This window comes from Lepidothrix coronata, unplaced genomic scaffold, assembly GCF_001604755.1.
Source record: "Lepidothrix coronata isolate B3197 unplaced genomic scaffold, Lepidothrix_coronata-1.0 Scaffold78, whole genome shotgun sequence".
NCBI classification, from domain to species: Eukaryota; Metazoa; Chordata; class Aves; order Passeriformes; family Pipridae; genus Lepidothrix; species Lepidothrix coronata.
Window position 1 is genome coordinate 2930651 of NW_016690258.1, and position 24557 is coordinate 2955207.

At 54.7% G+C, this 24557-nt stretch overlaps 1 protein-coding gene across 1 annotated transcript; it reads right to left on the reverse strand.

The window, feature by feature from the left end:
• Window positions 1-1527: 1527 nt before the first annotated feature.
• On the reverse strand, window positions 1528-24541 carry TWF2 (twinfilin actin binding protein 2). Its single transcript, XM_017819983.1, has 9 exons — window positions 24449-24541; window positions 14784-14861; window positions 10473-10651; window positions 8891-8986; window positions 7990-8094; window positions 2810-2935; window positions 2565-2715; window positions 2111-2232; window positions 1528-1933 (listed from the first exon to the last, which is right to left on the reverse strand). Exons 1-9 carry the CDS (start codon window positions 24471-24473, stop codon window positions 1766-1768), a joined length of 1050 nt encoding a protein of 349 aa, XP_017675472.1. The 5' UTR covers window positions 24474-24541; the 3' UTR covers window positions 1528-1765.
• Between the last annotated feature and the right edge of the window lie 16 nt (window positions 24542-24557).

The following is a 24557-nucleotide window of genomic DNA, read 5'->3' on the forward strand; positions in this document are numbered from 1 at the left end:
TTTATCCCAGGCAAGAAAACAGCCTTGCAAAATCCTCACCGTCCATGAAAAACGGAAAGCTGGGCTGAGCAGGGATGCTGCCTCCTGCAGCCAGCTCTGGCTCTGGGCATTACTGGAGTGGTCGAGCATCAAAACCCCTGCCAGATATTGAAGGGTTGTCTCAGACCCCTGGATTTGTGTCAATGTCCTTGGGGGTGGTGAGGGCTGGATAAAGCCATGGAAGGCAGGCTGTGAGAGCTGCTGGTTCCCAACATCCAAGGAGTTTTCTTTGCAGCTCCAGAGCCCACTGCTACTAAATGCCCAAAGCTGGGGAACCCAAGGGACTTCCAAAGACCATCAGACTGTTTTAAAAATACTTTATTCTTTAGAAAATACAGCGTTCAGTACAGTGTGCTCTGCTCCCCCCAGCTTCAACCCCCTGACTCCGCCGAGGTCAAGGCAACATCGGCACGTTCACCCCACAGCTGGAAAGCAGAGGGCAGGTTTCACCGACCCCCTTTCCATCCTCCCAGGGAGGAAGGCGGCTCTCAAGCCCTCACTGGAACCCAGCAGCAAGGTGCTCTCCCCCAGGCCCCCAGCACAGCCCAAATCACAGTGCCAAGCTCGGCCTGTGGAGCCCTTGGTGGCTGGGGACGTCTGTGGGGGGCACACAGGGGCTGTCATGCTTCCCCACATAAGGATTTGGGGTAGCCCATGTGATTATTAAGACATGGGGCTGCCCCAGCCCAGAGAGCCAGCTGAAAACCCGGGGGGTAACAGTGGGGGCTGGGGAACAGGGGGACCAGGGCTCAGGAGCCCCTCAGCTCCCATCCTAAACAGAGATGGGGCTGAGTCAGGGCTGTAACAGATCCTTCTGAGGGGAAAAGCCTTACTGGGGCGGTTCAAAAAGGGGATGCAAACATCACCCAAAGGCAGAGTGACCTTTCTACAGATCCAGGCTGAGCTTGGGACTCAGTGGGGAACTTCCACCTCCCGCTGCCTGGCTCTGTGCAGGGAGAAACTCCCACCCCGCCGGAAGCAAAGCCCACCCTACAGGAAGGGGTCCTGCCCACACCCCGAGGGGGTGCAGGATCACTCCAGGCCTGGGGCAGGGGGGCTGTACACACCAAGAGCAGGACAGGGGAACAAAGTCTGGGGGAGCAGGGAAATAAGCCTTTTCTCTCTTCAAACAGGAATCCCCAACGCCACCTCCTTCCCTTTGCATAGAGCAGCTTTCAGGTGAGCGTGCCCTTCAGTCCCCCAGGGACTGAAGTCCCCAAGGAGAGCAGCGGCTGTGACCCCGCGGGGACAGAGGCAAGGCTGGGGACGTGGCCCTGCTGCTCCCGCCCTCCCCGGGCAGCCCCAGGGCTCGCACGAGGACGCGGGGAAAGGAAACACCGACAGCCCTGAACCCTCCCCATCGCTCTGCCCCCAGGTGCAACAAGCCATCCTGATGTTTAAAAAAGGAATGAAATAGGAAAAAAAAAAAAAAAGGAAAGGAAAAAAAAAAGGCTGAGATGGAGGGAAAGCTCCCCAGGTCAGCCCCAGGGCTCGCACGAGGACGCGGGGAAAGGAAACACCGACAGCCCTGAACCCTCCCCATCGCTCTGCCCCCAGGTGCAACAAGCCATCCTGATGTTTAAAAAAGGAATGAAATAGGAAAAAAAAAAAAAGGGAGGGAAAAAAAAAAAAGGCTGAGATGGAGGGAAAGCTCCCCAGGTCAGCGCAGAGGAAGGTGGGCAGCGCCGCGGGGATGCTGTCCGTTCACCGCCCGGCCCTGCGGGATCTAACTGTCCTCGCCGTTCTCGCCCGGCCCCTTGATCAGCCGCTTCTGTCCCCGCTTGCCCACGGGCCCCTTGGGCTTGGCGAAGGCCTGCTTGAAGGCGTGCTGCTTGGGGTGCACCTCCTCGTACAGGAACTCCGCCGTCAGCTCCGCTCCGTCGTCGATCTCGATCTGCACCCGCAGTGGCAAAGGGAATTAGCAGCTCCCTCGGGTTTTGAGACGCGCCTTTGGGGCACACGACTCGCCCCCAAGCCCTCCAGAGGGGCTGGAGAAACGCTGCAGCACAGTCCCTTGCTGATGCCCAGCACGGGTCTCTGCTCCCTCATCTCTGGGTGGGCTCGCACTTACCTTCTTGGCTATCTCCAGGCAAAATTCCTGCTCCACAGTGTCCAGCAACCGGCTCTTGCAGCTGGAGTAGAGCATGCGCTCCTTGATGCTGCACTTGTACCCAGGCATGGAGTAGATAAAGACTGCGAGAAGAGAGCAGGGCTTGGGGTGCTGCCCAGGCCTATGGCCAGGGTACACCAGCTGCATCCTACCCTGGTCACATCTTTTCCAGCCCTGAGAATCCCAGTTTATTCAGTGACAGAAGGTGAGCCATCCCATCCATCACCCCTCCCAAATCTCCCCCGTTATGCCTGTCATGCACTGGCCACCAAACCGCCCCCACAAATCCTCTGTGGCAGCACTCAAGGTCCCCTGCTGCACCATCCCTATCCCCATCCTTGCTTGCTCCGCATGTGAGCAATGGTCCAGGGAAAACAGGGACCCTCCCAGCCATCCCCAGTGCCAAGGCTCTCACCGACAGACTCCAGGTAGTCTCCCTCATGTGAGTGCTTGTACAGGAAGAAATGGTAGCGAGCTGAGTCCTGGGGGATCCTCTTGGGCAGGTCAGAAATCTCTGTGGGGCTTGTGTGCACCAGGTCGATGGTCTCCCGCTCCAGATCCAGCTTCTGATGGACAGAGGGACGGGGGAGCAAACAGGAGTGAGAGATGGTAGCAAGAGCGAGGGGAGTGGGGCACAGAGGAGCCATGTGAGGGACCTACCAGCTGGATGTAGTTGATTTTCTTCTGCTTGAGTGCCTGGATGGCTTGCTGGGCATCCAGCTGCAGGGGGAAGGCCAGGCCCTGCAGTGTCTGGTGCTTGCTTTCCACACTGATCTCTGTCTTCACCTGGGGATGGAAACCACCTCGAGTGTCAGGGCACAGTGGCAAAGGGTGGGGAAGGGAGAGAAAGGAAAACCAGCCAGTGCTGCAGCTAAAAGCTTCTCATCCAAGGAGCTTCCTGACACCCAGCTCACAGGGACTACAGCATTAAACTGCCAAAAGTCAGCCAGGCTGAGGATGGTGATGCTTGTCACTGTAGCACTGCTCTGGGAGATCACCTGGGCCCAGCCATGCACCCCTGCACCCCACACTGCACTCTCAGCAAAGACCAGCTCAAAACCAACGTTTCCCAGCGAGTCCCTGACAGGGATACTGCGACCAGTGCTGGCACATTTCCATCTCCAATCATCTCCAACTGCTACCCGTGTGACAGGGGGAGCCCTGAAATGACAGCGCTGAAATGACCAGTTGCACAGGTCCCCACCAGCAGGGAGGACAACCCACCCTCCTCAGTGAGTTTAACTGCAGCACACAGGAATTCCCTACAACACTGGAGCTGGGGAACTGGAGATCCACAGTTGGGAAAGATCCCAGACGCTGTTTTCCCCACAACCCCTGAGGCTGCTGCCTGTAACCCCTAGTCCAGGAGATCAAACCCCACTTCAAAGAGGGAAGAGAAAGAGATTGCAGAGACATGGCATCGCCCCGGGTGCCTCCATCCAGTCACAACGGGGGTCCCTCACGGGGACTGGAGGGGAAGGGGGGTCAGGGCGCGGCGGGCACACCATACCTCCTCGGGGTCGGGGTACTCTACCAGCGATGGGCAGCAGCAACAGCCCCCCACCATCTGCCACAGAATACAGGGAGATGGCGTCACCCCGATGGCGGAGGAGCCCTTCCCACCTCAAGACCCCCTCCCAGGGAAACAGCCCAGCAGCTCTAACCCAGGTGCTCTGCAGCGAGCGTGGGTCCCTTTCCTTTGGGATCTGTTTCAGAGATTATGGATAGAGAGTCCAACCTTTAAGGCTTTTTCTTTCTTCATTGCCCTCCCCCTGACAGAGAGAAGGAAGAAAAGTCAAGGCATGCCAAGAGAAATGCAGGAGTTTGAGCTGACATCTCAAAACCACTCGGCAGCACCGAAGTGGGTCTCTTTACAGGGCTGCCCTTTGTTACAGGAGCCTCACATGGCACCCACACCCCTGGGGAACGACAGGCTCGGGTGCCCAGAGCAGAGCATGCAGAAAAACAATGCCAGGAGAAGGAAAACCGGGCATCAAGCAGGCAGAGCAGCCTACCATCTCGGTGCTCGAGTCTTGGGAACAGGAATCCTGCGAGCGTGGGGAGAGGAGACACACTGTCAACAGCACCCTGCGCAGGGATGGGGGGGTGTCTCGTGTGAAACAAGAAGGGGTGGGGGACACACGGACATCCCGGGAGGATGAAGCTGTACCACGTCCCTGCTGGAGGCCAGGGAAGGCCAGTCCTGGCAATGTGGGCAGGGAAAGCAGCAAAATATGACACAGGAGATGTCAGAGCTGGGGAGGAGTGGGAGGGAGACCCCCAGCTCCGAGCCCTGCATGCAGTGTCTCTGCCAATGTCTCTGTGCAGAGCCTGTCCCTGCCCCATATCCTGCTGGCTCCCCAGCAAGGGTGGCCCCAGCCCAGGGTTTGGAGGAGTTCCAGCATTTTCAGCAATAGATTTTGGGCTACGCCAAAGGTTTAGGAGGAAAAAAACGCCCAAAGCTCTATCAACACCAAGCACCCCGGAGGATGAGCAGGGTGTGAATGTGCAGCTCTCAGGAAAGGGAAATAATTGCTTAGATGGGCACAAAGTCCAGCTGACCTCCAGCTCTGCTGTCCTACCATTCCCTGGGATGCCATGGCACCAGCAAGGGTGAAAGGGAAAGCACACAGGGATTCAGGATGCACACAAGCTTGCCTGGTCCCACCCTGTGGAGAGGTGCAGCGCAAGGACATCACCACTGCCAACACCCCCAGACCCTCAGCTTTCTCTCCTGTAAACGTAAGGAGACTGGGAGGATTATAGCAGGACTGGAGAGAACTCAAGCTCCAACACAAAGCACACTGAGGTCCAAAAACACCACGAGATGGAACCTTGTCCTAGCAACATCAATTTCCCCATACCCCTCTGTATTTTCTACTCCTTCCCTTTTCAAAAACACAAAAAACTGGCTCCCTGAAACACTCCCCAGGGCACAGCCCAAGAGCCAAGCATGGGACTGCTGAGCATATGCCACGTCCTGGCTGCCCAGCCTTGCTGGCAGCAGGCTTGCCTGCGGGGTCATTTTATATCCTTTAGGTTAGATTTTCCCCACCTCCTTCCTCACTCCTAGCATGGTGCTGACCTTGGTTAATGAGCACTTCTCTGTCTTATGGTGAAATCCTCATGGGAGGTCTCTGGCGAAGCCTCTGCTCTACCCACCCTCCAACACAGCCAATAATGACACCCCCTTCCACACTGTGATGGCCCCCCCACCTTTAGTTCCTTTTAATTCTCCTGCCCCCTCCCCCAGCCCCATCAGTGGGATATGCCTGGCTCCCCGCTGTGTTTCTGAACCTGCTACACCTCTAGAAAGACTCCCCACTCGTGGGTGTTAAGCTCAATGCAAAATTCAAAGCTGTTTCTTAGCCCACGGTCTGCTGACAACTCTCAGCTCAGCAAAGCTCGCATTTTCCAGCTATTTAAAAATATATATAGATATAAAGCAAATGGCAAATTTCCCTAAGCTCCCAAGCAGCTGTCAAGAAAGAGAGTATTTCACGATATCACCTCTGTCTATGCAGCCCTCAAACCACAGGGAAAGCTTGGCTCATCCAGCCTAAAACCTGCTTTCCCAAAGGCTGGGCACCTCCCTGGGGGACATGCAGCCCTGAGTCCTTCCTTGCTCAGGGTCAAAGGCCGCTGTGCCTGTCCTGAAGCTGCTGCCCTGCAGCCATGGCCTGCCCCTTCCTGCTTTGCTGCTGAACTTCCCCTCCCACCCCCTCTCTGCACTTTCCCAGTGGCTGAGGAGGATCCCAGAGAGTTCCTGCCTGACAAGAAGCACAGCCATGTTCAGGGTGAAGACTGCCAACCTGTCCAGGGTCTCAGAAGGTTGTGAATCAACAATGCAAAAGAAGAGGGGAGCAGAGCCTCCAGCAGCAGCTCCAGGCAAGGGGCACAGCAAAGCACTTGTGAGCTGGTGGCTTTTAAAGAAACCATGTCCCTTGTGTCGCTTCCAAAATCCTGACAGACAGGTTGAACACAGGGGGATGTGCAGGGTCCTGGACTGCTAGTGGGGCTTGGGCAGACACACAGTGTGAGGTCAGAGCTGAGGTCTGGGATTGCCCTGGGCCCAAGTCCCAGGTCACTGCTGGCCCTGAACACTCGCTCCCACACGCTGGATCTGCTCCCCCAAAGGCAACTGCAACATGTAAGCACGTGGAAGGACCCTGTGCACAAGGTGCACACGTGTGCAGGGACCCTGCACGCTGCAGGCAAGGCTGGAGGCATCGCTGTACCGAGCGGGGGCTGCAGGTTGTGAGCTGCTCCCATACAACCCCCTCGATCACAGCCCTCTGCTTTGCAGGGCTCCAGAAACTCGCTCCAAGCTGCATTTACTGAGAGTCCCGGGTTTCCCAATCCGGGGACATCAGTGTGGCACCGAGCACCCAAACCACAGCTCGCACCACCTCCTGCTCCATGTGCAGGGCCGAGCGGGCGCAACACCAACACGGCGACCCTTCACCCGGCATCGGCCACTTCCCACCTTTAAATCCACAGGCAAAAACACATCCATCTTCATCTCTTTCTAAATGTTGGTGATTGCTCCCCATGGTCCAGTCTGACACCGGAGACCATGTACCTTTAAAATAACCCCAAACAAACTAAATGGCAGCAGCATCTCCACCCAAGAGCTGTGTCTCACAAAGGCGAGGGAGGGAAGGAGAACATGGCAGGTCACCCAGAAAATGAGCACCACAAGCACTACTTACCTGGGCCACATGACTGTAAGACACAGCCCAACACCCCCCCAAAACTACTTAATCCTGCAGCACTGGCCAGACAAGGTGATGGCACAGACATCCCGAGGTGCCAAATGAGCTGCAGAACCACCATCAGCACTTCTCTCTTCTCCAAGCATGGGAATCACCTTGGATCCCCCAGCACAAATCCTGCCCAACCCCTCCAGGCTGGGAGCTGGGATAACTCCACTGAGACCCATGGTGGGGACCACCCCTTAGTGGCATCTCCCAGACATCCCTCAACTTCACCACCCCCAGACCTGCTTTGGCAGGTGGAAACCTCCTGCCTCATCGTTGCCATTAATTAGTACTATCAGGCTGATTGGCTTCGTGTCTCCCAGGCATTTCCTGATCCACCCGTGAGCCTCAAAGCCTCAGTGCAGGTGGAAGAGATGGATACTACTCTAGAGAGGAAGGCTTTCCATCAAAGGGAAATCCCCTCGTCCCCCAAAAAATACTGCTTCCAGGTGGTCTTCCACCCAGTGATCCAACCCCCCTCCCTGCCTCGGTGTTTCACTCAGAGGTTGGCATGAATGCCGTGAATGTCAGCAGGGAGATGACGGTGTTACAGCCTTTTCTGCCCCCAGCCCCACCCCGTGACACTTCCACATCCTCTCCAGCATGTAAGCCCCCAAATTTTGGCTAAGATCTGTATTTCTTGGGACAGTATCCCTCATATTTATAGACAAAGAGGAAGAGCATGGGAGAGGATGCTGCTGCAGCCCTAAGATAAGCCTGAATTCTTACTGCTTCCCCCACGACTTCAAACTCAGCGCTGGCTTTTGCCCCAACACTCAAAGGTTAGAGACTGCTGCCTGTTTTCAGCCCTAAACCATCTTCTGACTGCCAGCAAAATGCAGTCCTGAGCTCATGTTCAAGGAAAAAAAAAAGTGTAAATTCCTCTTTATGCCACCACAGTTTGACTGTGAGGAGGCTTGGTCACCTCGGCAAGGGCGAGAACGGGTTAAACTGCAGAGGTACAAGGGAGCAAAGTAAAAATGAGCCATCCCTTCTAGCTGAATGCTCATTCCCTGCATCCCACATCCCTTCGTGCTCAGAGGGTCTCAAGTTCCTCTCCTGGGGCTGCTGGACACCCACCTCGTTGATGCGGATCTGCTGGAGCTCCTGCTCGGCTGCGGTCAGCGGGGCCGGGGCAGAGCTGGAGGACACGTGCTTTTGGTAACCACTCAGGGACACGTCCTCCTGCAGACACAGGGACAGGGAGACACATCAGGGGTGGTTATCAGGATGCACCCCTAGCCTTGAGCTAAGTCTGAGCAACCCAGTGGGTCTTGGGCTCCCTCCTTACCAGGAGGATCAACCTGAGTAGTGCTCTTGGATGGCTCCAAGCAAATCCCACATTTGATTTTAAACAGTGTCCATGACTGCTTGTGCCTGTTCAGACCACCCTGCTCTTCTCCAGGCACCTGTGGCTGTGGCAGTGTGACTCTTCCAGCTGATTAACGGAGCTCATGAGCATGGAAGTAAGAAGAAAAGGCAGAACCCACAGCCCGGGAGCAGCAGAGCGGGGCCCCAGAGCAGAGGGGGAATCTTCTGGAGCAGAGTAGGGATCTCCCTGGATCCCACCAGCACCAGAAGCCCCAGCAGGACTGATGCCCAGGAGGCCCTAGCTGTGCAGCTCCTTCTGCCCATAGAAGAGAAGGAGAAACCTCCATCCAAGGAGGAGGGATAACCCTGGCACACAGGCAGCTGCTGGAGTGACACTGCCACCACCTGGTGCTTCTCCCACTCAGTGTAAAGCTCCACATCTTGGAGTCTTCCTCCCACCTCTTCCACGGTCTCTATTACAGACCACAGCCATGTAGGCAGGAGAAGGTGGCAGTGGCCACCCAGGAGACTAAAGCAGCGTGAGGAACCAACCTCTGTGCTGTTCCAGCATCCCACATCCCACCACCCAGGCACTGAGCCCGGGGTAGGCTGCTGACACTCAAAAGTTTCAAAAGGACCCAAAAGGCTGCACCAGGAACCACCACCATACCTTCACTGTGCCAAACATCTCGTCCTTTATGTGCCCCCCTCCAAACTCCTTCTTCACCGTGGCTCTGGTGGCAGCGTAGAGCATCTTCAGCCGGACCTGCCGGGGAGAGGGGCAGCAGCGCCGTCACAGAGGGGCACAGGGCACCAGGGAGGTGCCCAGCGCTCACAGACACCATCCCACCACCAGCTCCACAAACATCAGCCCTCCTGGGAGCAACCACCCAGTTTCCAGCTCAGTCTGATTTCTAATGGCAGCATCCCTGAGTGGGGAGCAGGCGGGAAAACCCATCAGCACTATTTCCAGGGCTGCCAGCGCCTGGCGCAGCCTTGCCAAGCACAGCCCACAATCCCACAGTTTATTCCATGCTTTGCTTTCCAATCCCCGAGCTCCAGTGTGCCATTTCTCACCCACACCTGGGTTGGAGGAGGTGCAAATACCACTGGAGCCACTTAAAAGTGACTTTTGCCTTTGGCACTTCTATTGCCTCGTTCTGCAACACGCAGGGAAGAGCTTTGGCAGGTGCTCCTGGGCACAGTGTGCTTTTGCAATGAGACCCTCTGTGGTTTGTTGAAAGATATATATTTAAAATATATATTATTATATAGACACATGTATATATACATATACACATATACACACATAAAATTAGATATATCATTTTATCATAATTGTATATACATGTGTGTATACATATACGTGTGCATATATAATAATACTTAATTGTTAGATATATATCAAGGAACTGCAGTGGGTATTTTTATATATGCATGTTATAATATATAAAATAATATATATTACATATATTTGTGTCTGTATATATATTTATATATATATGACTAGTGCATGTATTAACATGGCAGTAAATCTATATAGCATAAAGATTATATAAAATATAAAATAAGTATACATATAAGTATATATGTGTGTATATATATATATGCACATATGTGTGTGTATATACATATATATACATGCACACATATATATGTATACAGATGGCAAGCACACATGTTAACACAGCAGTAAATGTCAGGCCCACCAAAAGCCCGTTCTGGAGACGTGCTCAACAGGATGACGTTTTCCAAGCCATATTGCTGACATTCTCTAAACCTGCCTCTCATCCAGCAGCCCTTTTTTGCCCAATCTCCAACACCAGATTTTGGAGCCAGGCCTGGAGAAGGGCTGGCAGCCACTCCTTCAGCAGAGCAGGGCCAGGCTGGAGGCAACTCAGTGCCAGTGCCGGCTCTTCCCAGCAATGCCTTTGCCCAGAGCCATGGTGGGATGTCTCCATCCTGGCCCTGTGGTCCATACCGCTCCCCCCTCTACATCCCAGCCCTGTCACCTCCTCAGGCAAAGAGGACAGAGACACAGTCCCAGTGCATCTCATTGTGTCTTAAAAAATTCCCCCATCCTCAAAGCAGACTCCACTTCTTAACCCAGGCACAGTGATGGAGGGTGTGAATGCTCCTCCTCACCCCCAGAGCAAAAGTCACCTTGGCCACCATCTCCTCCCCCCTGCACCTCCCAGAGCATGTCTGTGTATTCTCCCTGCTGGGATGTCACAGCCCAGCACGGAGCTCACCGGGGAGCTGTCGGGGGACCAGGAGATGAAGAGCCATTCGTATCCCTGGGCGTTCTGGCTGTCCAGGCGGTACAGCACATAGCACGGCTGCTGCTCGTCCAGCAGGGGCAGCACGAAGGGATCGTAGTCAGCGTCCCAGCGCCGGGACAGCTCTTTGTGGGCTCCCAGCACAAGCTGTTCTGGAAGGAAAAGACAGAGAAGGGGGTGTTAGATGAAGACAAGGCTCACTCTGCAGGACCAGACGGTGGCTCACCCAAGGGTTCACTGCAGCTCCAGCACCAACGATGCCATCCTGCAGAAAAACACTGTGACCTGGAGCCACATGCAGCAGTGTACACCCCCAGGTGTGACCCCCCAGGAGATGCCATTGGGGCTGTGGCTGCTTTGGAGGGGCTGGTTTTCTGCCAGCATCCCACTGCCTCCTCTCAACCATCTCCTCCCCTCCAGTGCTCCTCATTGCCGAGGTCTCCTCTCTGGTGATCACCTGTGGCCTCCTTCCCCTCTGCTCCCTCCAGTTGTGTAGTTCTCAACCATCCCTTCTTGCTCACAGGGGAACATGAGACTTCTCCAATCCCACCTGGGAAGCTCTAGGGGCACTATAATATCTCACCAGGGACACACCAGTATTTGGGGTGCTGAGAAAAATAAAGGTCTCATTGCAAAATCCACTACCATGAGCCAAAGCTGCTCACATCAGATTCCCTTAACCACAGAGGGGACAAAATGAGAGCTGACACCCAAAGCTTATGTCTGTGGAAATCAGGGGTGTCCCAGAGACCCCATCCTGGGGTCTCTGCCAGGAGAGACCCAACCTCTGGAAGTAACCTAAGTATTTCACACACGTAGCAGCATCTCAAGTACCTGGAGGGTATTTTTTCAGCTGCTACACAAGTGGCAGTAGGGCTGGGAGCCCTGTGAGCTGGGCACTGCTCAGCTGAGATTTAAACACTGGAGCAGGCATCCTACAGACATAAAACCCACCCCCTGGTGAGGGTCAAATCAAGCTTTGGGATGGCTGAATGGAAAAGCGTTGGCACTGGAGACGATTAGTGTAGGTTGCTGGAAAACAGACTGTATTTTTATTCCATTTGTAGATGTAGAAAGGTCTGGAGGAAGATTATGGGACTCAGAACAAGATCTAGGAAAATCTGGAGGTGCCAAAGCAAATGAACTAGGGCCTTGAACAACTGGCACTTGAGGGGATGCTTGGCCTGGCACATGCCCTGCCTGGACCTCTGCCCACAGCCCTGCTGCCCACTGGGAGCCAGGGAGCCCCTTGGCTGGGGCACAGCCCTCTCCCAACCCATTCAGGCCAGCAGCTCTAAATCCCATGGCAGGGAAATTTTTAAAGAAAATAGTTGAGGAATAAAGGATTTGGAAGGAATTACTCTCATCCCTCCTTCCCACCCAAGCAGGACATTCCTGAAGACAGCAGTGCAGCCCTTCCCTGCCCAGTGCCACCCCGGCATCTGCCATCACACACTGAATCCAGTTATTTGAGCATGGGTAGCACAAGTTACCAGTTCAGTAACAAGGACAGCAGAGAACAAGGTGCTGGAAATACTTTACCTTCAACAAAACTACCTGTTCAGAGAAAGAAGCATAAAAACTTCCATGTACCCCTAAAATAAGCACAAAGCTCTGCAAATAGATTTGTGCATCACAAAGGCCTGGGATCCCAAAGAGACTGCAGGAATTTCACCTGGCCAAACCCACTGGCAGCTCGTGGGTATCTCTGTCTGCAACACATACCAACACCTCACGCACGAAGCAATCGGTGCTGAGTCACTCCAGGCTATTCCCGGGATGTGACTAAGCCGGACCCTGGCTGTGCTGCCGTGAGCTGGCAGCCTCCAACTTTCCCTTAGGCTCTTTGCAGTTCTGCTCAATCCACTCAGGGCCAAATTTTTCTCCTTGGGAAGAGTCAGGAAACTCGAAGCAACCGCCCTTCAAGCAAAGCATCATCGTCGGCACTGGCTCTTTCAGGCACCGTTTCTGCTGGGAGCTGCTGCTAGAAAAGCAGAGCTGGGAGTGTTTCTGGCCCTCAAGGTGCCCCCAGCACTCACTGCACACAGGCTGCCTCACTCTGAAATGCCTAACAAGGAAGCTCTGCCTTCAGCTCTGGTGGGTGCCATGGGGGGACAGCACAAGAGCTCCAATCTGCAAATCTCAGTGCACAACAGCACTCAAGTGTAAAGATTGGCACCCAACAGGGAAGTCCACAAAGTCAACCTTGTCCAGAATCCTGCTGACAGTGAGAAGCAGAGCATCATCTAAAAACATGTTGAACCACAAGCTGTTCTCATGCCAGCAAACTGCTGCTGAGCCTTGGTGCACATCCTGCTCTCCCAGTCCTCCTCCATCCAGCCATAGCTTTTCCCAGTAGGTCTCCAAAGGCAGCATCAGCTCAAATCACTCCAAAGGGCTGCTCAGCCATAGATGTGGCTTTGGGAATGCCTAGACACAGAGCATCAGCCATAAGGCTCCTTGCACCATCTTCCTCTCCTTCTACCCGCTGTTGCCTGCTCTGAAATGCACTGAGACAAATGCCCAGCAGGGCACAAGGTGTCTGCAAGCCACCAAACAAAGATGGAGGCTCCTCTTCCTCATCCCCTGTTCAGGCAGGGCAGCTGGTACATCCTTCCCAGCCAGCTTGGGACACATCCCTTCCAGGACCAGCATGCTGGAGTCCCTCTATCTGGCTGTGACATCTGCCTGGACGCTCATTACCGCCCAAAGGTCCATCTCCAGTGGGTACCAGTGGGCTGATCTTCCCTGTGTTACAAAGAGTGGTGGCCCAGAGAGGCCAAGCGCCTTGTCCCTGAGTCAGGTTGGTGGGACCACCACCACCTTGTCCACAACAGTTCAAGCCCTTTGGCAGAGAGGTGCTCCCACCAATTCTCCTTCCTCCTGCCTACCCACAGGAGCCTCAGGCTCTGCTGCACCTCAGAAGCTTCTGCAGGCACCCAAGTGCCTCCAGAGCTGCCCATGGCTCGTCCAGGCCAGGGAAAAGTAGCTGGCAGAGTGGGAGAGCTGGACTGTGAAGCACAAAACACTGCCAGGTGAGGATGGTCCATGAAGCTGCCGCTGCCACATCGGACATATAAATATACCCTATTTATTCTTAGCAGAGATGGTAGGACATGTTTTCCATTGATGATAAAACGTCTCACTTGCTGGTGTCACCAGCCACAACCCAAAGCCTAAGACCAGGCTTATGGACATCCATGAGTTGCGTTATCCTAACACAAACCTGACTCCCACTTTTTAAAAGCAAAAGAAGGTGAGAGTGCAAAATTGTTGTCAAAGATGCTCCCAAGAAACAATGTGGATGTCTCATCCCACCACACAGGGACCTGGCCGAGGACAAAGCCAAAACAGCTGAACCTGCTGTAGCCCCAGTGCTGTGTCCCTTCAAGTGGCATTTTAAGTCTTGCTGCTCTTCCAAACAGGGTTTTGCAGCCACTCCAAAGGTCACTGTGGGCTCCTTACGACCACATCCACCTCAGTATTTGTGGCATGGTCCTGGTGGCCCACCAAGGGAGGTGGTGACAGCAGCTTGGCAGGGCATTAATGTCCCTGCTGCTGGAGAAACAAGTCATTCATATGCAATTGTATGAGGCCGAGGTGATGGAAAACCTACACCACAGTGGCTCCCCGCTGGGATGTTCAATCACTGCTTTGCTCCACTCACTAGACAGATGTAGAGGCCACCCAAAGGCACCTTCCCATGGGACAAACACAGGCAGGTTGGTGCCACCTGCATCCTGGGCTAGGGGCAGTTGCATGAGATGGGATGGCTTTCTGAGTGTAGCATCCCTTGTGGGAGGAAACTGGGGCCCTGTGCTGGGCCCTGTGCCACAGAACACCCCCTTGCCCACCCCTGCCCCAAACACCTCCTTACCTGGTGTGGGATGCCAAATCTGAGGAGGAAGATGCCTGTGCATCACCCCCAACAAAGGTCCCATGGTCCCTGCAGCAGTTTGTCACAGGGTTCCCATCACAATTCCACACAAGAGCAGCAAAAGCCCCCCAGAGCCCAGCACAGATCCCGGACACCAGTGCTGCTCTGCTGGCAAAGTCACTGCTCCCCGCAGGAGCTGCCCTAGGGCTCCAATAGCTGCTCATCAGCACAGCCAGATTTTGGGCTTGTATTTCAGGTCTGGGCTGCCACGTGCCAGGAAACCCCAGGAGCATTTTCCTTGAGGTTTCCAAAAACAGGAGCTGGCACCACAGTGGTGAATAGGAGAGGAGGAGAGGAAACAGAGAACAGACATGGTGTAAATCAAAGCACTTATAAACAGGACTTACCATCCTCGATGATGACCTTGATGAGCCGAACTGAACCGTTCCGGGCTTTGGCAAAAAAGTCCCTTAATTCTGTGGTGGCTGAAAGAACCAGAAACATCGTGATCAGATTTAGCAATCAAAGGAGGTGCTGGGCTCTCGGTGACTGACCAGGGAGAGGATCAACTTGGCAGGATAGAAATTTAAAAATGTTTTGTAAAAAAATCAAATCTCTGGTGCCAAAAAATAATTATAATAAAAAAAATAATAGTAAAAAGCCCAAAAAGCTGGGAGTAAAGTGCTGCGTCTCCCTGAGGTGTCGCAGTTAAATAGCAGCTGGGAGCACATGTGATCCAGAGAACCTGATACTTGGCCTGGGTGAACATAATCACCCAAATTTAGACGATGGCTTGGCCAATGCAGGCAGGGAGAGCTCAAGTGACAAGTTGATTCGCTTTTCAGAGCGGCGGGGTTTGCATACTAGGGGTGGTTGGAAGATGTCCCGACAGGCTGTGACATCCCGGGCTTGTGACACGCGGCAGGATGCTGCTCCCGAGCGGCTGGGAACCAGCACGGCTCCAAACTGGAGACACTGGTTTGAAGCTGAGCCCTGGGGAAGGGAAAGGCAATAGCCCCAGGGCTTTGCTCCAGAGCCAGCAGGGCTTTGATTGCACAAGGCTTTTGGGAAGCGTTTAGGGGAGCCACCTTCCTGCTCATCCCCCATCCCTGAGACCGGGCAATGGCAACCAACCTTCAGCATCCTTCCAGGAGGCAATTGGAGGCAGTGGATATTGAAGGAGCAGCCCACAGTCAGCATGGGAGGCTTCATCTCCCCACCCTGAAAGCATTACTGGCACAGAGCTCCCCATCCCACCCAGGACATGCTGCGTGTGAAGGCGATGCTCAGGCCGCAGGCCTGGAGGGGCCGACCCCCCGATAAGGAACATCTCCCAGGCCAGCTCCCCCTGAAATCCCTTCAGTTACACACCCAAGCCCTTTGCTGGATGCAGCCATGCAGCCAAGGGGGTCCTGTGAATTCAAAGCTGCTGCACTTGTTAGAAATACTAAAGTGGCACTGCAAAGATTAGAGAGCTGGGCAGACGCCCCTCAGTCCACGTCAGGATCCGTGCTCAGTTCCCATCAGCAGCGCCCTGCTCCTGGTGCCTTGCTGTGCCACCTGCCCATTACTGACGGCTGCGCCAAAGCAGCCAGCAGCAGGAGGGAACCCTGCTTGGGTCCCTGGAGCCTGAGAGCATCCTTGGTCAAGGCACTTTGCAAAGGAAGCCATCCCTACATCAGATGGAAAGGTGCAGTGGTGGGATGTGCCACAGCAAGGGCTGTATCCATTCTGGTTCAGTCCCTCCAGCAGTGAGTTGGCACAGCCCCAGCATCACCACAGGAGGAGCCTCAACATTATCCAGCACCCACCCAAGGGACATGGTGGCCAAGGACTGTCACACAGCACTGCCCTCTGTCCCCTGGAGCCACACCCTGGGCTGAGGCACTGCCCGCAGCTCTCCCAGCCACGAGGGAGAAGGAATCCCTGGGGTGCCCCCAGGAAACTCCTGCCTGTCCCCCACAAGTGACACTTCTGCGATGCATTTGCCCCACCAGCTCAAAGCCTGCCATGGTCAGAGGCCCAAGTGGCTTCCCCTCCCATGGAGAGAAGAGGCACACCTGAGGGAGAGTTTCCAGGCTGGTTCCCTGCAGGCAGCAGTGCTCCCATACAAACCCAGAGAAGCCATTCCAACAGGACCCTGTGGGAACAGGCACACAGACACCCCAGTGAAGGCACATCACTCCCTAATGGCATTTCAGGGGCCACTCAGGTGGTTTGCTGGTGTTATCCCACCACAAGCAAACCATCCTTCTCCCTCCATCAGCATCAAGGCATGTAGCCCTCCCAGTTCCCAGAGCAGACCTTCACACTCTCCCAGTGCCAGCTGGGAGCTCTGCCTGCTCCTGCTGTGCCCAACCAAGGATACTCCGATATTTTTAGCCCCTTTCTCTGTTGAGAGTGGCTGTTTCCTTCTGGCAGCATCTGTGGTTACAGCAAACACATGGGGCGGAAGAGGAAGAGAAAGAGAGACATTTATACACCCAGGAAACCTCGGGCAGGAGACAAAAGCTCCTAACAAGCATTAAGTTTCACCAATTCCTGTTAAACTGCCAAAATGGGAGAGAATAACAACCGTCTTGGATGTTTCTGTAGCATCAACTTTGGGGAAGAAACAGGAAAGCTCTGCAGCACTAACCAGCTTGCAAATCTCTCCAGCCTGACCTCATCCTTCCCAGAACCCGAGGGCATGTGGGGGGTGTGGAAAATCAGGAGTCTGGGCAAATGCAACCTGCTAGCCCACTTGGAAATGCTAGGAGTGCCCTGAAGTGTAGGATAAACAGCTGGGATGATTGACAATTGTGATTGACAAGTGATGACCAAGAGCTGGGACCTGTGTAGGTACAGAAGGGTTGAAGGGGATGAGGAAAAGCTTGGATGCTGCCAGACAAGCCCAGGAAAATACCACAAGGTCTGCCAAGGAGGAATACTATTTCCAGAGGAGACAGCAGCAAAAAAAAAAAAAAGAAATCTCAGAGGGGGCTTCCAAGCTTTAAATCTGCTGAAATAAAAAGAAAAAAAAAAAGCAACTTTCATTTAAATAAAAAAAATCACCAGGGTGTCTTCAACATTCCCTTCTGCCTCTCATGACGCAGATCCAAGAGACAGTGAGGAGGGAGAGGAATAAACCAGCGAAGGTTTGAGCATGAGCTTGGCAAGTGTTTCATTACGGCGAGATTACGATTTAATTGGCACAGCAGACTTGACGAGATGGCTCACGTGCCTGAAATATCAATACAGAAGTCCACAGCTGGCTCTGGAAGAAAGGCAGGGAGGAGACTTCACCCTGGAGATGGTACCTCTGCCACATGGCATCTCCTGCCCAGAAGTGTCCAGGACACAAGTCAAGGGCTGAAAAACCCACATGTGGGGAAACCATAAAAACCAGGGAAAGGAAGGTGCAATAGGGCAGAGGACTGGAGGGGACCCACACATCCAACTCACCCTCTAGACATGGGTTCCTGGAAAATACTGGAACAAATAATCCAGAAACAAATCCAAGCTGGGCTACAGCCTGTGTTGATCTACTGTGACCAAATCGCATGAGATCCCTCACACTTCTTCCAGCAGAGCCACAGACCTGTGGGCTTCAGGGGTCTCAGCTCTGGTTCTAAATGTCTCAAGCCAGCTTAGAAAACATGGGGGTGGTGAACCTCTATGGCATGGACACAAAACCGCATGGATAACTCACTCAGGGAGGTATCAGAGGTTGGATCCAGCAAGGTCTCCTGGGGACCTGTGGTGGGTCCAGGTTTGTCCACATTTCCATGAACACTTCTGGCAGCTGCAGTAGTGCTTCCTGCAGCTGTAAGGTGGGAAGCTAGAGGAGATGCAAGCACACGCTGGAGAAAAATTCACCGTTCTTTCAGGAGACTGGAGAAATGGGCTGGGAAAAAAAGAAATAGGATAAAACTCAATAGGAAGCCAAGAACCGTAACTAGGGGAAGGCCCAGCTACGATGATGCAGGGCAGGGTCCAGCAGCTCCAGAGAAGAGAGGTGGGTCACAAGCCAAGTTCAGGTTAGTTGCTTCACGTTGTGGCAGGCAAAGTCATTCGTGAAGGCACGAACAAGAGCATGACCGTGTTATTTGGTGCTGACAAGGCTGCAGGCACAGCAGGAACAGCACATCCAGGCTCAGCATCGTGCAAGGAGCAAGGCACAGCACAGACAGCACCTGTGCCAGAAGGCACAGCGTGTGGGAGAAACCAAAGGAACTGGGGCTGGTCAGCCCAGAGCAGAGAAGAAAAATCATGAACAGTTTGTACTGGTTTTCCAGCCAGAAACATCAGGTCCCACCTTGGCATTTGGGAAATCTCATGATGAGGGTGATCAAACCCCGGGAAAGACAGACACCAAGTATCCATTCCTGCCCTGAAAAACTGCCAGAAATGCTCCTGGGATGTTGCTGCTTTGAGGCAAGGTGAGCTTGGTGGCATCTGAGGAACCTTCTGGCCTTTCTACAAGGCAGCCCTGCTGTCCACCCTCCTGGCAGACATGATGGGCACAAGCACCTCTGCCTCCTCAGCCACCCACCCAGCCCAAAATCTCCTCCAGCCACCGAGTCGTGCAGCACCTCCCTCTCCCACTTGTTCGTAGGCTGCAGATGAGTTGTCCCCTACTCATGAGCCACCTGCACTTAGCAGCCTGCTAACAGCGTGTCCCAGGTCCCCTTGCACCACACAACCTCCCTGCCCAGTGACATCTGCCACCCATTTGGGATGGAGGGCTGAGCAGAGCCCTCAGCACCAGAGCACCCAGGCTGGGCAGCTCATGGCATGGCAGGGAGGTGATGGTTTGGGCAGTGCTGGCCTTCAGGTGTCCCTGATCCTGCAGGCAAGCTGCCAGAGGACAATTGGAGCTTGTGGTGGGAAGGCACAGCGGTGCCTTCCCTCTGGCAGCACCGAGCAGGCACAGCCCAAAGCCTGAATCCCTTGAGCTGGGGAAGCAGCAGGGCAGCCAGATCCTTGCACCTACTGCTCAGACGTGCTGCTGGCAGCCAGAGCAGACACTGCCCTGCCCTGGGATGTGCCCCTTTGGATCAGTCCCCAGGAGATTTCAACGCTGGGCTTGAGGCATCATGCTTGCCTAAACTGCTGAAAGATGGTGCTTGCAGGTACCAGCCCATCAAACGCCATTCCCAAATGGAGCTTTTTTCCAATGTTTACAGCCTCAATTAGCTTATCTGAGCAGAGCCGGGCTGTGAGGAGGCCGGAGGGGGAGAGAGGCACCCGGCAGTGATGACAGCCGTAGCCACAGCAACGGCCACTCTGTCCCTGGGGATGCCAGGGTGCCAGCGGAGCCGCCCATGCAATCCCCAGGGAAGCACCGCGGGGATGGGGATGGAGGCGACAGCCAGGCCGCCTCCCCCGCGCCTCCCCCTCCTCCATCCTGTTCGCTCGTCTGGGCAGCAACAGGTTTTTGCTTATCTGACCCTTCCCAATCCCCCCTCATCCCGGTGCCAGCACCCAGCTCCCAGATCAATAATACATGTTCCCTGAAACAGATGCCTCTCTCAATAACATCGAGTCACCTTCTCCTCCCCGATGGGAAACCCGAGCCCCCAGCCATCAATCTTTCATTCCCTGGACATAATCTTCAAGACGATGCCGCTCTAAGTGGCTGCTTCCCTTTCACCGTCCAGGGCACAAGCATGCCTGGGATGCAACAGGGAAACTCTGCCAAAAAAACCAGCCGCAAACCCGGGCAAAACTTGTCCAAGCTCCAGGGAGGCTTGGCCAGACAGAAGTCGAGATGCTGATGAATAAAACATTCATTATACCTGCACTACCCACGCCTTCCCTGCCCAGTCGCCTCTGCCCAGCTCCTGTCTGGGCGTCCAGGAAAGGACACAACTGCAACAGGCACAAAACAGCTTCTGCTGCTGCTAAAATTCCTTCTTTTCAGTCTATCCCGGTGTAACTCCGTCACGCAGCGCCTGCTCAACCCGCTTGCTTGCAGGGAGCTTTGCTGCTGACGGACACGCATGGCCAGTTTAAGTGCTAAGAGGATTTTATTCCTCACCGTGGAAAAAAATAAATATGTCCTTGCATGGAATCTTTTCTGTGGGGAAAAAGCTACAGATGTCAGAAGAAAATAGAAAGAAGGAAGGGAGGGAAAAAGAGGGCAAGAGAGGAAGGAGACAAGCAGAGCTTTTCTCCCGATTTTCTGTGGGGCTAGGCTGTATTCCTGCAGGATTTCACACGGATGGCTCCTGGTCTGTAGTGCAAATCCTGCCCAGAGACTTTGAGCCAACACCAGCCATTTGCTTCTCAACACCCGATTTTCCACATGGGTGCCCATGACCTGTCCTGTCTCCATTTTGCCACCTCAGATCGGAGTTATTTGGCCCTTCCCTTGCTCCAGGGTGGGCAGCACCCACCCTGCAGGCAGCATTAATCGGATCCCAGAGCAAAGCAGTGGTGCCTGCAGAAGTGGCTGGTTGCTGTTGCTTTTCTCTGCCCAAGTAAAGCCACCAGTGGCTTTACTGGTTTGGGTACTGAAGGGAACAGAGGGCCAGGGACAGACCCTGGCAGTGATCTCATTGCATTTACAGTCTCTCACTGTACACTTTCTGAAGGATTTCCTCTCCCCCACCATTTTAGGTGTTTAAATTTAAGGGATTTGACATCTCAGGGCATTTGTCTGGTCTTCCACCCACACTTGCCCTCCTGGTCATCCTGTCGTGCCATCCACTTGGATATGGGCCATTCCCCAAAGTGGGCATCAACCTCTGAGTTGGGTGTTGGCCCAAGGAAGGAGCTCACAAGCAGAGACTGGCTCCTCAAAACCATCCTTGCAGCAGTCTGGTGCCCTCTGTCCCCCATGGGTAACAGGGGCCAGGAACCAGCCATCCCTTCTCCTCCTCCGCTGATGGCGTGGTGTGACATATCCCTGGTTAGGGGGTTATCCCAGCATTCCAGCCACAAAGCTGCCCTGGATTCAGGTGTCCAGGTGCCTCAGGAGCCAATGCTGCCTCCCAGGACAGGAAGAAGAGAGGGGCTGAGGATGTGGTGGATGGGGAGTGAAGGTCCTTCTTTCCTCCCACTGTAGAGCCAAGAAGCCAGCTGTTTTCCAAGGAGACCTTTGCAGACCCAGCAGCTCCTGTGTCCCTCCTTTTTTCCCATCTGACAGTATTCCTGCCTGTGTGCTTATGCTTCTCCATTCCTACCAGATGTTTTCCCAATGCAAGACCCAGACCTGGGGCAAAGTGACAGCTCAGCTGTGGATGGGAGTGAAAATCCTCCCCCATCCCCAGGTCTTGCCACCTCCCCCAGAAAGAGCAGCCACCAAACTCTATTTTTGGGTTGAAGAAACAACATGCATTTGATTTCTTTACCTTCTAGATGAAAAAAAAAATACCCTCTAAGAGACTTTTTCTCTCTACCCAGAGGTCTTGAAAGAGATCCCAGAAGCAACTGAAAGCAGATGACCTCCCACCAGCATCAAAGCCCTGGTTCAGCATCACCTTCCTAAGGTTTTAAACTCAAGCAGTGAATGCTTGTCCCCATCTAACGCTGCTGAGGGCAGAACATGGACTGCAAAAATACTCAATGAACCCTCCCAGCTGCAGCTAAAAAGTAGGTTTCCAGCCCCAAAAAGCCCACAGCACCCCTTGATAGCTTCCAACCGCCTCCCCAGCCTGGCAGTCTCCATGGCAGCCTGGTTTTCTTGCTGGCACCTTCAAGGGAGCTGCCAGGGATACACAAAAAAAATCATAATTAGCCTCTTGCCCCTGTATGAAAGGCTCAGCCCTGATTACACACCCTGAACCTGCAGCTCTCACTGCCACTGCTTCTCCTCCCTGGGGGCCACCTACGTCTCCCCAAAAGCTGGGATGACACGGTAGCCTTGTAGCAGGGGGCTGCTCCAGGTGTTCCCTATGACCACATCACCCTGCTCTCTCACGGATCTAGCCCAGTGAGGAGCAAAATCCCTCACCAGCTTGTCCACAACCTCCCCTAAGCCAGCCATCGGATCTGATCGTAATTCCCCTGGGAGCAGATGCCTTCCTGCAAACAAGGAAGAAATGGCAATGAAAAAATACAAAGCAATGGGTGCACACAAAGATAACAAGGCCCCAGGAACCAGGAAGATGCAGAAAATCCCTCCTCCTCAGCAAACAACAGACCTCAGCGCCTCAGCAGAGGGGATGAAAGCAGCAGTGGGATTGCTGTTCCTCATTCGATATGGAATCTGCTCCTTGCTGAGCAAACGGATTAATTTGATCACTGTGCCGGGGTGGGGAGGACTGAAAGACCCCAAATCCCCCTTGGGGGATTCCTTTAGAGCCTGGAGTGCCCCATTTGAGCACTGCAGGTGTTGGAGGGGCAGATTTGCACTCAGAGAGGAAACAGCGGCTTCCCGGAAGAGGGACCACACAGGAGGGGATGGAGAGAGGACCCAGAGACGTCCAAGATGCTGTGACAGCAAGGCCACCCAACACAAGTTATTTTCCATAACCACAGGGAGGTTTTTATGCCACTGCCAGCTCGAGGATCTGCTGCTGGGCCAGAGCAGTTGGGTCAATCCCCACCCTGCACTGCTGCAGCTCCTCAGGGGAAGTCTGAGTCCCTTCCCCTTTCCCTCAGAGCACTGCTGACGGGCACGTCACATCCTACGGGCAACAGTGCCTCAGGGTGACTCCCATCACTAGTCAAAGAGGGTTTGCCAAGCGGTGGGCAATCAAGGTCAGGGAAGGTCAGTGCTCTCAGAGGGAGCCAACCTGGCACATCTCTCTCCCCAATAGCCACAGGGAGCCAGGGAAGATGGCACCGGTGGCATAGGAGCAGCTGGGTGCAGCTGGTGAGCAACAGGCAGCAGCCTCTTGGGGCACACAGCACAAGAGGCCCTGCCTGCCCAAACCCCACAGGGAGCTCTGCAGAGCGGGACCGGCACACTCAGAGTTCAGGTGGGCGCTGGGATCCATCCTGCCGATTTTTTCTTTTTCCTTTTTTAATTATTATTACATTTTTACAACACAGGGATCATTTAATTAGAGCCTGAACTTTAGGATCTAAGTTTAAACTAGAAACAAAGAAATCTGAACCCAAACGCTGTCAACCACCTGCTCTCCTGGGCAAAGCAGGGGAAACATCCAAGCACCATCGCTGGCCACTTCTGAGCTACAGCCCCCGCTGGAGCATCTGGAGGGGAAGGATGCTCTTGGGCATGCTCAAGGAACAAGGATGGTCATGGCACGAAGGAAGAGCAGGCACGAACTCACACCCTGGTGCACAGGTGCTAGCCGTGAGGAAGGGAGCTGTGACAATGTCCCTGCTCTCCTCCCGGGACATGCTGCGGGGCTGGATTCACATCCGACCACGCGGAGCAGGGCTCCAGGGGTGGCTGCTCTCACATCCCTGCTCGCATATTGATTCGGTTACATAAATTATGCAGCACCTCTACTCCTGATTAATATTGCTAATTGAGTTGGGAGGTGGGGGGCAGGAGGGAAATACCGTGAGGACACACAGTCAGTCATGCACCAAGCGCACCCAGAAATGCAAAAGCCGTCGTCTCGGGGCGCTGGCTGAGTCCTGGGGGGAGCGGGCGGAGAAGCAGGGGAGCAGGAAAACACTCGGGCTCTCCGCACCTCCCCTGGGCTGGGGGCAGCCGGGGACAAGCATCCGCGCCGGGAGGGGCGCGGTGGCCGGGGCTGCGGCCAGGCAGATGTGCGTGACACTTCTGCCCGAGCGTGTTACAGCGGCTGTTGAGCATCAGCCCAGACAAAGGATGCGGGAGAGCCCCGCACCCGCGGCACCCCGGAGCCAGACCCCCCTCCCGCAGCTCCTCCCGGCACCCAAACGCTCCGAGCCTGACTCAGTGTCCCCCTCCCCCGCTACTCGCAGGAAACCTGCCGGCTCCTTCGGGAACCTTCATCTTATCGCCCCCATCACCCCCGCTGTCGCGACACCGCCCGCATCCCGCCCGCGGCGGGGCCGGGGATGTGCGGGGCGCGGCCCCGGCGGTGCCTCCCGCGGGGGGCGCAGCCCGGCCCGGGGGGGTCCGGGGGCTGCGGGGGTCCCGCGGGAAGGGCCGGGGGGGGACCCGCGCTCGGCGGGCGCCGCTCACCGTGGATGCCGGTCTGGTGAGTCATGGCTCCGCTCGGCTCCGCTCCGCTCGGCTCCGCTCCGCCGCGTCCCGGGCAGGAAACGGCTGGGCAAGGCAGCACCGCCCGTTC

Coding starts and splice junctions, on each gene's coding strand:
- TWF2 (XM_017819983.1), bottom strand. CDS start 24,473: ATGACTCACCAGACCGGCATCCACG. Junction 14,862..24,448: donor TCACCAGACCGGCATCCACG/GTGAGCGGCGCC, acceptor TGGTTCTTTCAG/CCACCACAGAATTAAGGGAC. Junction 2,233..2,564: donor AGACTACCTGGAGTCTGTCG/GTGAGAGCCTTG, acceptor CTCTTCTCGCAG/TCTTTATCTACTCCATGCCT.